General features: G+C 46.2%; 1 protein-coding gene across 1 annotated transcript in view; it reads right to left on the bottom strand.

Annotated features, from left to right (window-relative positions):
• Window positions 1–308: 308 nt before the first annotated feature.
• Window positions 309–13606, bottom strand: part of LOC123487294 (protein unc-80 homolog) — a gene marked incomplete at its 5' end in the record, with an annotated part of 30487 nt that continues 17189 nt past the window's right edge. The window contains 9 exon segments of the mRNA XM_045218496.1: window positions 309–315; window positions 520–724; window positions 955–975; window positions 1333–1444; window positions 2020–2101; window positions 3058–3111; window positions 4196–4340; window positions 5190–5381; window positions 5631–5796. Of these exon segments, the coding sequence (XP_045074431.1) occupies window positions 309–315; window positions 520–724; window positions 955–975; window positions 1333–1444; window positions 2020–2101; window positions 3058–3111; window positions 4196–4340; window positions 5190–5381; window positions 5631–5796 (984 nt within the window).

Here is a 13606-nt window from a genome sequence, read left to right as displayed (position 1 = left end):
TTTCTCCTTGCTCTCCATCGATAACTACAACCAGGAAACAAGAAGAGTGACATTTCAAATCAAACTTTATTTGTCACAGGCGCCGAACACAACAGGTGTAGACCTTACCGTGAAATGCTTACTTACAAGCCCTTAACCAACAACGCAGTTCAAGAAATAGAGTTAAGAAAAATATTTAAAAGCATTATGAAATGTGATATTCCTTATCTCCAGTAACAAGAACCTTATCGTGATGACGCGTTACAACACGATTTCCTGATTTCACAGACTGACCACTTAGAAGTTAAATCATGGTGAAAATAGGTATTTTACCCACTTATAGAACACCACATTGAGAGGAGTTTCATGAGTTTCATTTCTGGAGTGGATTTTCCCTTTAATTTATATATCGTAGGAACGTACAAAATGCAAGCTACACAAAAGGACCATTCTGCGTACCTTCTTACCAAATCGACATGACCCAAACTACAGAGAGAGAATTGACAATGTCATAAAATATCCTTACTCCCCCATTCGTACCTGTTTCTTGGCAGGGCTGTGGAGGTCAGCTTTGATGATGGCTGAGGAGGAGGCACCAGGGGCAGCAGGGGGAGCGAGTGGAGGGCCGGGCTGGCCTTCCTGCCCTCTGGGTGGGCATCGGCGCCACCGGGGGTGGGGCTCTTCGCCTGAGCCTGCTGGCTCTCTGTGAAGGTGACCACCCTTTTCTGGTCCCACCCATGGGTTGCTGAGGAGACATCATCACAGTTATCACACTCATAGTTCATCACAGCACCACCTTGGGGACTAGCGGACACATTACCACAACCACTACCAGGGGTGAGGGAGAGGAGTGGAAGGGGCGGGAGCGTGGGGGGATGCAAGACAGACATGCAGAGCAACGTATCAGGTGAGAGGTTTCAGAGAGATGGCGTCATTACGTTGCAAGAGGAGAGGGAGGAAGTATAGGTGTCTCACCTTCGCAGTCCAATAAAGTTTCTTTATTCGAATCGAAACAAAGGCATAAACAGAACACAGAATGAACAGAGTCAGTTATTGGGGTCGGAAGTGACAGGGGATTAAGACACATTGGAACAGAGACAACGGTTGTGAATGAGGAGGATCGGTACATGTCAGATCAAGTCAACACACAGAGTGGGAGGAATCAGATTGTCAGAGATACGTTCATGAGAAAATATTTAGTATTAATAGTTAATATCACAAGGTCTACATTTGAACTGAAGTGTGCTTGATCTGAAGTGTAGGGGCAAGTTTGCTGTAGTTACAGAATCTCTCTCACACACACACACAACAGACACAACAGACACACACACACACTCATGTGCACACAGTTACCCAGAGGTTTGTTCTTGGGCTGGATGCTCCTGCGGGTGGTGGAGAGCCGGGCTCCAGAGCGACCTGGCCCTCGCAGCTCACTCTTTGGAAGGGACAGCAGGGGGCGTCGCAACTGCATTGAAATATCAATCAATCAACCAATCAATCAACCAATCCACAAATAATTTCCACTGTGAATGTCAATGTGGATAGCCTCTTCATCATTATCCACAATTAGGGACAGAGTTTTCCCTGATCATGTGACAAGACCAGGGCTACGTTCAGTACGAAAAAACTTAGTGGAACGTTCAATGAAATGGAAACGGTGCTGTACTGAGCGACCTGTTGAAAAACCGGGGAGGGGTTGGATTGTGTGTTCAAAATGCACTGCTTCCCTTTAAATACGTCATTCATTGCTTCAAGCCACACCCCGCCACACCCACCAAATGGAGCAAACTGACCTCAAAGTCGGTTCAAGAACGTTTTGGGGAATGGTGCCATTCAGTACAAACCGTTCCTCAATTTAGCAAACGTTCAATCAAACTGAATGCACCCCAGTATAAACCAGGGTAAATTGAAGTCAGTCAATTCAGGAAGTAAACTGAAATTCCAATTCAATAATTGTGAATAATGCATTTGAAAAACAAAATATTTTCTCAATAAACTGAAAAGGAGCATTTATAGTTCCACTTTGAAGACCACTCTCACCTGTCTTAGTCCTCTTTTGCGTCCCAGCGGAGGTTGGTTTAAGAGGTTCTGCTGGCCTGGTTCACTCTGCACACTGGCCACCCTACACCACCCAACCAGACAGACAGACAGAAACACAGAGACAGACAGAACCACAGAGACAGACAGACAGACATGCAGAGACAGACAGAGAAAGACAGACACAGAGACAGACACAAAGACAGACAGGCAAAGACAGGAAAAGAGACAGACAGGCAAAGACACAGACAGACAGAACCAGTCAGTACAACACAGACGTGGTGTTTCTCCTAATGAACTCTCTCTCTTTCACTGAGACACACAGGAGAGTCAAGAGGAGGTGTGTCTGTCCACTGCTCCTCACATTCTTCCCATCTCTCCCCACTAACCCAATCACTCCACTGCACACGACACTGACACACCCACCAATCAAGGACACCCAATCACAGCGCAAGAATACACCAAAACACAAAGGGGGTTATGGGGTCTGGAGTGATCTGTGTTCTTATGTAGACAGCTTGTACCATATTCCCAGTGCACAGAACTAGAACATGAACCTATCTGGTAATGTCTAACTTCTTGATAAGATAAATATAATCATTTCATTGATCGATTGCCACTCCAGTACCCCATGCCCCACAGATTGGTATCCTGGAGAGGACGTCCAATTTGAACACTGAAAAGCCTGAAACAGTATGAAGACCATGATGGCACCGATGGACTGAGCTGGCTGAGACACAGTACATTACCCACCCGCTCCCCAGCGTCCTCACACCGCCCAGGGATTTAAAGGGTTAAAGAGGCAACAGTGGATGGCTTGAGATGGGTGGTGTCAGTGTGGTAGCTTCGAGGGGGAACAAGAGACTACGTTAAATTATACCTACACAAGGAGGAAGGGTGATGGACCAACGGCGGTTTTGATTGGATGAGATAATGAGTGAGGAAAACGAAGTAGTCAGGAGGAGGCCGTCCGATTGGCGAGCCCCCCAAACTGCACATAGAGAGACGCAACACACAGGGGGCTGTGACGTGACACTGTACCTAGACAGGTTACCCTCTTCCAGTCCTTGAGACTCATCTAGCACATTGGGTTCACTGCAGAGGAGGGCAGGAAGGAGAGAAGGGGTTTAGGGAGAGAGGAGAGCATGCTGCCTCATGTCCAAGGCTTCTCCTCTGAAGGGTCTCCTATGGTACAGTAGCTGGACCAGCTAGTCAGGAACTTTCCATTGATCTAGGGCCCTGTTTGAATACTCTAAATATGCACCCTTCCTCCCTCCCATACTTACTTACTTAAAGAAATCCTTGGCAGGAAGGGTGTGTTTTTAAAGTATTCAGAGACAATCTCTCTGCTAAAACGACTATGCCTGGTAGCAGGCCTGACTTCTTAGCTATTCATCCAGCATACTGTTCTCCAGAAAAGGTTACACAAATTAACACAAATAAACAGCTTTAAAACAACAGAAATAGTATGACTGTGATTGTGTCTTCTGAAGTGACGGTGTGTTACATGTACTGAACGTGCTGACGTGTGGACAGTCATAGTACAATCCAGTGTCGAGGAGTGAGGTGATGTGTGGACAATCATAGTACAATCCAGTGTCGAGGAGTGAGGTGATGTGTGAGCGCGTGTGCTCATGTGAGGTGTGCGGGTGTGCACGTGCATATGTGTTGTGTGTGTAGGGAGAGGTGTGTGTGTGTAGGGGTGTGTGGTTGTAGGGGTGTGTGTCTAGGGGTGTGTGTGTATGGGTGTGTGTGTATGGGTGTGTGTAGGGGTGTGTGTGTGTGTAGAGGTGTGTGTCTAGGGGTGGACGTGTTTAACTATACTTGTGGGGACTAGAATGCTATTTTTAGGGGGTTTGGGGTTAAGGTTAGAATTAGTGTTAGGGTTAGAATTAGGTTTAGGGTTAGGCTTAGGAGCTAGGGTTAGTTTTAGGGTTAGGAGCTAGGGTTAGTTTTAGGGTTAGGGTTAGGAGCTAGGGCTAGGGTTAGGGTTAGGAGCTAGGTTTAGGGTTAGGGTTACGTTTTCAGGTTAAGGTTAGGGTAAGTGTTAGGGTTAGGGTTAGGGGTTAGGGAAAATAGTATTTTGAATGGGACTGAATTGTGTGTCCCCACAAGGTTAGTTGTACAAGACTGTGAGTGTGTGTGTGTGTGTGTGTGTAGGGGTGTGTGTGTGTGTTACCTGTGGCTGGGCAGCATGGTGCTGCGGGTGCTTGGTTCAGGCTGGGCACTGCCCGTGGCGTGACTGGAGAAGCGTCGCTGCGTGATGAGCCTGGGTAGGAAGACCTCGTGTTCACTCACCACACTGGGAATACTGATAGAGTCATCTAGAGGAGAGAGAGAGAGAGAGAGAGAGAGAGAGAGAGAGAGAGAGAGAGAGAGAGAGAGAGAGAGAGAGAGAGAGAGAGAGAGAGAGAGAGAGAGAGAGAGAGAGAGAGAGAGAGAGAGAGAGAGAGAGAGAGAGAGAGAGAGAGAGAGAGAGAGAGAGAGAGAGAGAGAGAGAGAGAGAGAGAGAGAGAGAGGGATGAAAGGAGGTAGAGCGAGAGAGGGAGAGAGAGAGAGAGAGAGAGAGGGAGAAAGGAGGAGAGAGAGGAGAGAGAGGAAGGAAGGGCGATCAAAATGCGGGTGCAGGTTGGGGGGAGTGGGGGTGAAAATGACATGCAGGCAAACCCAAACATGCAACAACCAGACCATTCAGATAGTGAAAGAGGGGGTGAAAGAGAGAAAGAGAGGGAGGGAGAGAGAAAAACAAAACCAATATGAAAGGGGAGATATAATTCATTAAAGGCCCAGTGCAGACAAAAAAACAGACTTTTCTGTGTTTTATATACATTGAACTAAAATATAAACTCAACATGGAAAGTGTTGGTCCCTAAAATAAAGGATCACAGAAATATTCCATACACACAAAAAGCTTATTTCTCTCCATTTTTGTAAAAGAGTGATAGTAGTAGATAGGAGGAGTGTCTGACTCAGTGATAGAGTGATAGTAGTAGTAGATAGGAGGAGTGTCTGACTCAGTGATAGAGTGATAGTAGTAGTAGATAGGAGGAGTGTCTGACTCAGTGATAGAGTGATAGTAGTAGTAGATAGGAGGAGTGTCTGACTCAGTGATAGAGTGATAGTATTAGTAATAGATAGGAGGAGTGTCTGACTCAAAGAAGGAGGGGTCTGACTCTCTTCCTGCTCCTGTTCGTCATCCTCGTCGGTGCGGCTCAGCGTGTCCTGGGAGGGCTGGCGGGACGGCTGGCTCTCCTGCTCCCACACCGTGCCCGTGCCCGTGTTGGACCGGGACATGGTGGCCAGCGACAGGCGGTAGGCAGAGGTGGACGTGCCCACTGTACTGATGGATGTCTTGCCCTGGTATGCTGTGGAACAGACACATAGGTCACCTTAACCAATCTCTTATCATAACCTATCCATTAATAATGAAAGGTTAACATAGCAGTTGTTTACTAGTTGGCTATGTGTCTAATGTGTAGTGTTCTAACGGGTAGTGTAGTGTACTAACGGGTAGTGTACTAACGGGTAGTGTACTAAATGAGTAGTGCACTAAAAAGTAGTATACTAACGGCTAGTCTACTAATAGCCAGTGTACTAATCAGTAGGTCACCAACCAGAGCCACTGTGCACGGCCTCCTTGAGGATCTTCAGCTCGTTGTTGAACTCTGCGAACAGGGAGCTCTTGCAGAGGGGGCGGGGGATGAAGCGGCGCTCCAGCTGGTCAGCGATGTGGTGGCGGGCCGTGATCTCCTCCTGGGAGTCAGCTGGCTGGGTCAGGAGCTGGGAGGGGTTAAGAAGAAGAAGAAGAAGAAGAAGAAGAAGAAGAAGAAGAAGAAGAAGAAGAAGAAGAAGAAGAAGAAGAAGAAGAAGAAGAAGAAGAAGAAGAAGAAGAAGAAGAAGAAGAAGAAGAAGAAGAAGAAGAAGAAGAAGAAGAAGAAGAAGAAGAAGAAGAAGAAGAAGAAGAAGAAGAAGAAGAAGAAGAAGAAGAAGAAGAAGAAGAAGAAGAAGAAGAAGAAGAAGAAGAAGAAGAAGAAGAAGAAGAAGAAGAAGAAGAAGAAGAAGAAGAAGAAGAAGAAGAAGAGAGAGAGAGAGAGAGAGCGAGAGAGAGAGAGAGGGAGGGGGGGAGAGAGAGAGAGAAAGAGAGAGACAGAGAAAGCTGAATAAAGGATTCTGTGATTCTAGCCCTAGAAAGAACATAGAAGAAGAGGTATATAGAGGGGAACACTTTGCAGGGCTCTTACAGAGGCACAGTGTAGTAGAATGGAGGATACAGTATAATACTATACAAGGTAGTAGAATGGAGGATACATTTTTACAATTACATTTTAGTCATTTAGCAGACGCTCTTATCCAGAGCGACTTACAGTTAGTGAATACATATTTTTTTATACTGGCCCCCCGTGGGAATCGAACACACAACCCTGGCATTGCAAACGCCATGCTCTATCAACTGAGCTACATCCCTGCCGGCCATTCCCTCCCCTACCCTGGACGACGCTGGGCCAATTGTGCGCCGCCCATGAGTCTCCCGGTCGCGGCCGGCTGCGACAGAGCCTGCATTCGAATCTCTAGTATAATACTATACAGAATGGAGGATACAGTATAATACTATACAGAATGGAGGATACAGTATAATACTACACAGAATGGAGGATACAGTATAATACTATACAAGGTAGTAGAATGGAGGATACAGTATAATACTATACAATGAATGGAGGATACAGTATAATACTATACAGAATGGAGGATACAGTATAATACTATACAGAATGGAGGATACAGTATAATACTATACAAGGTAGTAGAATGGAGGATACAGTATAATACTATACAAGAATGGAGGATACAGTATAATACTATACAGAATGGAGGATACAGTATAATACTATACAGAATGGAGGATACAGTATAATACTATACAGAATGGAGGATACAGTATAATACTATACAGAATGGAGGATACAGTATAATACTATACAGAATGGAGGATACAGTATAATACTATACAAAGAATGGAGGATACAGTATAATACTATACAATGAATGGAGGATACAGTATAATACTATACAGAATGGAGGATACAGTATAATACTATACAGAATGGAGGATACAGTATAATACTATACAGAATGGAGGATACAGTATAATACTACACAGAATGGAGGATACAGTATAATACTATACAGAATGGAGGATACAGTATAATACTATACAGAATGGAGGATACAGTATAATACTACACAGAATGGAGGATACAGTATAATACTATACAGAATGGAGGATACAGTATAATACTACACAGAATGGAGGATACAGTATAATACTATACAGAATGGAGGATACAGTATAATACTATACAGAATGGAGGATACAGTATAATACTATACAGAATGGAGGATACAGTATAATACTACACAGAATGGAGGATACAGTATAATACTATACAAGGAATGGAGGATACAGTATAATACTATACAGAATGGAGGATACAGTATAATACTACACAGAATGGAGGATACAGTATAATACTACACAGAATGGAGGATACAGTATAATACTATACAGAATGGAGGATACAGTATAATACTACACAGAATGGAGGATACAGTATAATACTATACAGAATGGAGGATACAGTATAATACTTGTAATGACGCTCCAGGAGAGTGAGGATCCATTTGCAGTTTTATTACAATCTGGGTCGTACAAACAGGGTCAATCGCCAGCAGACACAACAGTAGGGATAAGGCAACTCGTAATCCAGGTACAGGCATAAGGTCAGGGCAGGCAGCAAGCTTACAAAAATCAGTCCAGTAAAGAATATAGTCCAGGGCAGGCAGCAAAGAATCAAGGAGGGAAAACAGTCCAGAGTAAATCCACGGGCAGACAGACACAGGCGAAAACGCTCAGAAATGATCACCAGGGTAAACAAGACTTCGCAAAGAGAGAGAGTTTGAGAGCACCTAAATAGTCTACTGATGGGAGTCAGGTGCAACGGTAATCAGAGCCAGGTATGTGGGAAATGTAGTTCAGGGGTTTAATACTCAGGAGAGGGTTCCCTCTGGTGGTGAGCAGGAGGAACAGCGGGAGTCTCGTTTGTGACAGAGCCCCCCCCCTGCGAGCGGCTCCTGACGCGAAGAGGCGAACGACGCCGGGGTCTTCCTCGAGGTCGGGGGCCGGTTTCTCCGGGTGCGTCCTATGGAACTCAGTCATGAGTGCGGGGTCGAGTATGTCCTCTGTATTAACCCAGGATCGCTCTTCCGGTCCGTACCCCTCCCAATCCACCAGATATTGGAGGAGCCTGCCCCGGCGTCTGGAATCGAGTAGATCTCGAACCTGATATGCCTCCTCGCCGTCCACCAAGATGGGTGGGGGGCCCTGATCACTGGTCTGCTCCTCCTCCTCCGCTCTCGGACCACCAGCGGGTTTGAGAAGTGATACATGAAAAGTGGGAGAGATACGATAATTAGAGGGTACCTCGGTGGGTTCCCCTGACCATGGAAATAGGGGAGGTTGGAAGCCCATGACACATTGGAATGGAGTTAGACCGGTGGAGGGTTTCTGGAGTGAGTTCTGTGCATACTCCGCCCACATGAGGAATCGACTCCAGTCTGCTTGGTTCTGATGACAGTAGGCTCTGAGAAACCGGGTGATCTCCTGATTGAGGCGTTCTGTCTGACCATTAGATTGTGGGTGATATCCTGAAGTGAGGCTAATGTTGATGTTGAGTTGTTGGAAGAATGCTGACCATACTCTGGATGTGAATTGGGGCCCCGGTCCGACACGATGTCCTCAGGCAGGCCATAGAAGCGAAACACAAGGTTGCACATGAGTTCGGCTGTTTCCAATGCTGTGGGCAGTTTGGGAAGTGGAATCAACCGGCAGGCCTTGGAGAAGCGATCTATGACAGTGAGTATTGTGGTGTTCCCATTGGACTTGGGAAGATCGGTAATAAAGTCTATGGCAAGATGGGACCATGGTCGGTGGGGAACTGGCAGTGGTTGCAGTAGGCCCGATGGTAGTTGTCTGAGATGTTTGCTTGTGTTACAGGTGGTGCATTCGTTAATGAATTTTATTGTGTCTGCCCGCAAGGTTGGCCACCAAAAGCTGTTCTGAAGCAGGTGAACAGTGGCAGCGATTCCAGGATGACCGGAGCTGAGTACGGAGTGAACTTGCTGTAGCACTTTCTGACAGAGATCCTGAGGTACAAAAGTTTTGTTAGGGGGGCATTCGGGAGGAGGGGTCTTTTGTGAATTGGCCTGGGTGAGCTCTGTCATGATGTCCCACTGAATAGGGGCCACGATTAATGACTCAGGAAGCAGGGTTTCCTTGGATTCAGTGGGAACTACACCGTCGTGTTGGCGTGATAATGCGTCTGCTTTGGTGTTCTTTGAACCGGGACGATAGGTAACGGTGAAGTCAAATCGTGTAAAGAAGAGAGCCCACCTCGCTTGTCTGGGATTCAGTCTCTTGGCAGATCGCAAGTATTCCAGATTCTTGTGGTCAGTTAGAATCACAAACGGGTGTTTAGCTCCCTCCAGCCAATGACGCCACTCCTCCATAGCTGCTTTCATGGCCAACAGTTCTCGGTTTCCGACGTCATAGTTCTGTTCGGCTGGACTAAGTTTGCGGGAGTAATAGGCGCACGGATAGAGCTTGAGTGGGGATCCGTGCCGCTGTGAGAGGATGGCTCCAATGCCCGTATTAGAAGCGTCCACCTCAACTGTAAACGGGATTTCAGGATTAGGGTGGTGGAGGATGGGGGCAGATGTGAAACGTGACTTGAGTTCTGCGAAAGCCTCCTGTGCTGTAGTTGACCAGGTGAGGTGTGGTGCATTTCTCTTAGTCATAGAGGTTAAGGGAGAGGCTACCGAGCTGAAATTCCTGATGAAGCGTCGGTAGAAGTTCGCAAATCCCAAGAAGCGTTGTAACTCCTTTAAGGTTACTGGCAGTGGCCAGTCTAGAACGGCCTTGACCTTCTTCTCGTCCATGGCGACTCCCTCCTGGTTGATGATGTAGCCCAAGAAAGACGTGGAAGTCTGGTGAAATTCGCACTTCTCTGCTTTGGCGTATAATTGGTGATCAATGAGTCGTTGTAATACTGTTCTCACGTGTTGCACGTGTTCCTCATAGGTGTTGGAATAGACGAGAATGTCATCGATGTAAACAATTACCCAACGATTAAGCATGTCCCGAAAGACGTCATTGATAAACGACTGAAATACGGACGGACTATTGGACAGCCCGAAAGGCATCACCAAATACTCATAGTGCCCAGTGCTGGTAGAGAAGGCTGTCTTCCATTCATCACCGTCCCGGATGCGAATGAGATTGTAGGCGCTGCGGAGGTCCAGTTTGGAGAAGTACTTGGCTTTGCGGAGTTGTTCTAGGGCAGCTGGTACCAGCGGTAAAGGATATCGAAACTTGACGGTGATGTCGTTGAGACCCCGGTAGTCGATACAGGGGCGTAGGCCACCGTCTTTTTTTTAACAAAGAAGAAGCCAGAGGCTGCAGGTGATGTCGACGTTCTAATGAACCCCCTTCGAAAGTTCCTCCTCGATGTAGTTGTTCATGGCTTCTGATTCGGGTTGTGATAGGGGAAGATTCGGCCCTTAGGTGGTGTTGTGCCTGGTAATAGTTCGATGGAACAGTCGCTTGATCGGTGGAGGGGGAGTTCCATCGCCTTGGTCTTGCTAAAAGCTTCGATGAGGTCAGAGTATTCAATGGGAAGAGTGGGGAAAAGGACCGGCTCGTCCTTTAGCGTGACGGTCTGAATGGAGAGTGAAGGGCTGCCAGTTAAGCAGTTGGAGTGACATGACGGGTCCCATTTGATGATACGACCCTCCCTCCATGAGATGAGGGGATTATGTTGACGTAGCCAGGGGAGTCCAAGAATAACCGGGTTATGAGGTGATGAGATGACGAGAAACGAATTACCTCAGTGTGAAGGGTACCGGTCTGTAGTTGAAGGTCCACGGTGGTGTGCAGGACCCTCCCATCGCCGAGAGGCCGTCCATCTAGCGCCTCCACTGCTAATTGAGAGTTACAGGAGATTAATGGGAGTTGTTGTTGTTGGGCAAACTCGTGAGACATAAAGTTCCCGGCTGCTCCTGAGTCTAATAGAGCTGATGTGGATATATGATTGCCCTCTAGAGATAATACTATAGGTACTTTGATGCAAGAACTGGAATGATGTGCTTGAACACAAGGACTCACCGAAGAGGGATTACGAGGAGGTGGTCTTGTGGGGGCAAAACGCCCTCAGATGGCCCGGTTGACCACAATAGAGGCAGAGATGTTGACGTATGCGGCGTTCTCGTTCTTCCGGAGTCAGGTGAGTATATCCGAGCTGCATGGGTTCAGTTTGAGACAGAGTGACCGGGTATTGTGTGCTGGTGGGTACCGTTCTGAGTGGACGACGTGAACGAATCAGATTGTCAATCTGAATGGTTAGTTCGATGAATTGATTCAGCGATTTCCCTTCATCTCGGCAGGCCAGTTCGGATTGCAACTCCAAGCTGAGTCCCTTGCGAAAGAGCAGTTTAAGTGTGCTCTCCACCCAGTCGGTTTGAGCTGCTAGAGTGCGAAATGTCAAAGCATATTCTGCTGCGGTATTCCTGCCCTGGCTCAACGCAAGTAGTCGGTCATCAGCTCTCATACCTCCCTCCGGGTGTTCAAATATTTCCCGGAAGCGTTGAAGAAAGGTACCAAACGATGGAAAAGCAGTGCCATCCTCTCTCCAAACCGCCGTCACCCACTCTAACGCCTTGTCAGCGAGGAGTGAGCATACCAAGGAAATCTTGCTGGCATCGGTGACATACATAGCTGGTTGTTGATCAATGAATAATGAACATTGCAGTAGAAATCCCTTACTTTTAGTTGGGTTGCCGTCGAACTTATCAGGGAGAGCCAGACGTGGGTTAACTGTGAGTGACGGTGGTGGAGAAGCGCCCACACTCGCGTTCGGTGGAGGAGGGGCTGGGTTCGTTAGCGACACCGGCAACTTCTGTAGCGTCCTGACGAGTTCCTCTGTTACTGTAGTTAAATGGGTTAGCTGCTGTTGATGAATGGCGAGTTGGTGAGCTTGAGTGGAGATCTCCGTGGACATCTGAACCAGAGCTGCTGGATCGTGTGTTGGCGAAGTCTTCTGTAATGACGCTCCAGGAGAGTGAGGATCCATTTGCAGTTTTATTACAATCTGGGTCGTACAAACAGGGTCAATCGCCAGCAGACACAACAGTAGGGATAAGGCAACTCGTAATCCAGGTACAGGCATAAGGTCAGGGCAGGCAGCAAGCTTACAAAAATCAGTCCAGTAAAGAATATAGTCCAGGGCAGGCAGCAAAGAATCAAGGAGGGAAAACAGTCCAGAGTAAATCCACGGGCAGACAGACACAGGCGAAAACGCTCAGAAATGATCACCAGGGTAAACAAGACTTCGCAAAGAGAGAGAGTTTGAGAGCACCTAAATAGTCTACTGATGGGAGTCAGGTGCAACGGTAATCAGAGCCAGGTATGTGGGAAATGTAGTTCAGGGGTTTAATACTCAGGAGAGGGTTCCCTCTGGTGGTGAGCAGGAGGAACAGCGGGAGTCTCGTTTGTGACAATACTACACAGAATGGAGGATACAGTATAATACTACACAGAATGGAGGATACAGTATAATACTACACAGAATGGAGGATACAGTATAATACTACACAGAATGGAGGATACAGTATAATACTACACAGAATGGAGGATACAGTATAATACTATACAGAATGGAGGATACAGTATAATACTACACAGAATGGAGGATACAGTATAATACTATACAGAATGGAGGATACAGTATAATACTACACAGAATGGAGGATACAGTATAATACTATACAGAATGGAGGATACAGTATAATACTACACAGAATGGAGGATACAGTATAATACTACACAGAATGGAGGATACAGTATAATACTACACAGAATGGAGGATACAGTATAATACTATACAGAATGGAGGATACAGTATAATACTACACAGAATGGAGGATACAGTATAATACTACACAGAATGGAGGATACAGTATAATACTATACAGAATGGAGGATACAGTATAATACTACACAGAATGGAGGATACAGTATAATACTATACAGAATGGAGGATACAGTATAATACTACACAGAATGGAGGATACAGTATAATACTACACAGAATGGAGGATACAGTATAATACTACACAGAATGGAGGATACAGTATAATACTATACAGAATGGAGGATACAGTATAATACTACACAGAATGGAGGATACAGTATAATACTACACAGAATGGAGGATACAGTATAATACTATACAGAATGGAGGGTACAGTATAATACTACACAGAATGGAGGGTACAGTATAATACTATACAGAATGGAGGATACAGTATAATACTACACAGAATGGAGGATACAGTATAATACTATACAGAATGGAGGATACAGTATAATACTACACAGAATGGAGGATACAGTATAATACTACACAGAATGGAGGGTACAGTATAATACTACACAGAATGGAGGATACAGTATAATACTATACAGAATGGAGGATAC

This window comes from Coregonus clupeaformis, unplaced genomic scaffold, assembly GCF_020615455.1.
Source record: "Coregonus clupeaformis isolate EN_2021a unplaced genomic scaffold, ASM2061545v1 scaf1612, whole genome shotgun sequence".
In the NCBI taxonomy this organism is placed as follows: Eukaryota; Metazoa; Chordata; class Actinopteri; order Salmoniformes; family Salmonidae; genus Coregonus; species Coregonus clupeaformis.
This window is presented reverse-complemented; position numbering and strand designations above follow the sequence as displayed.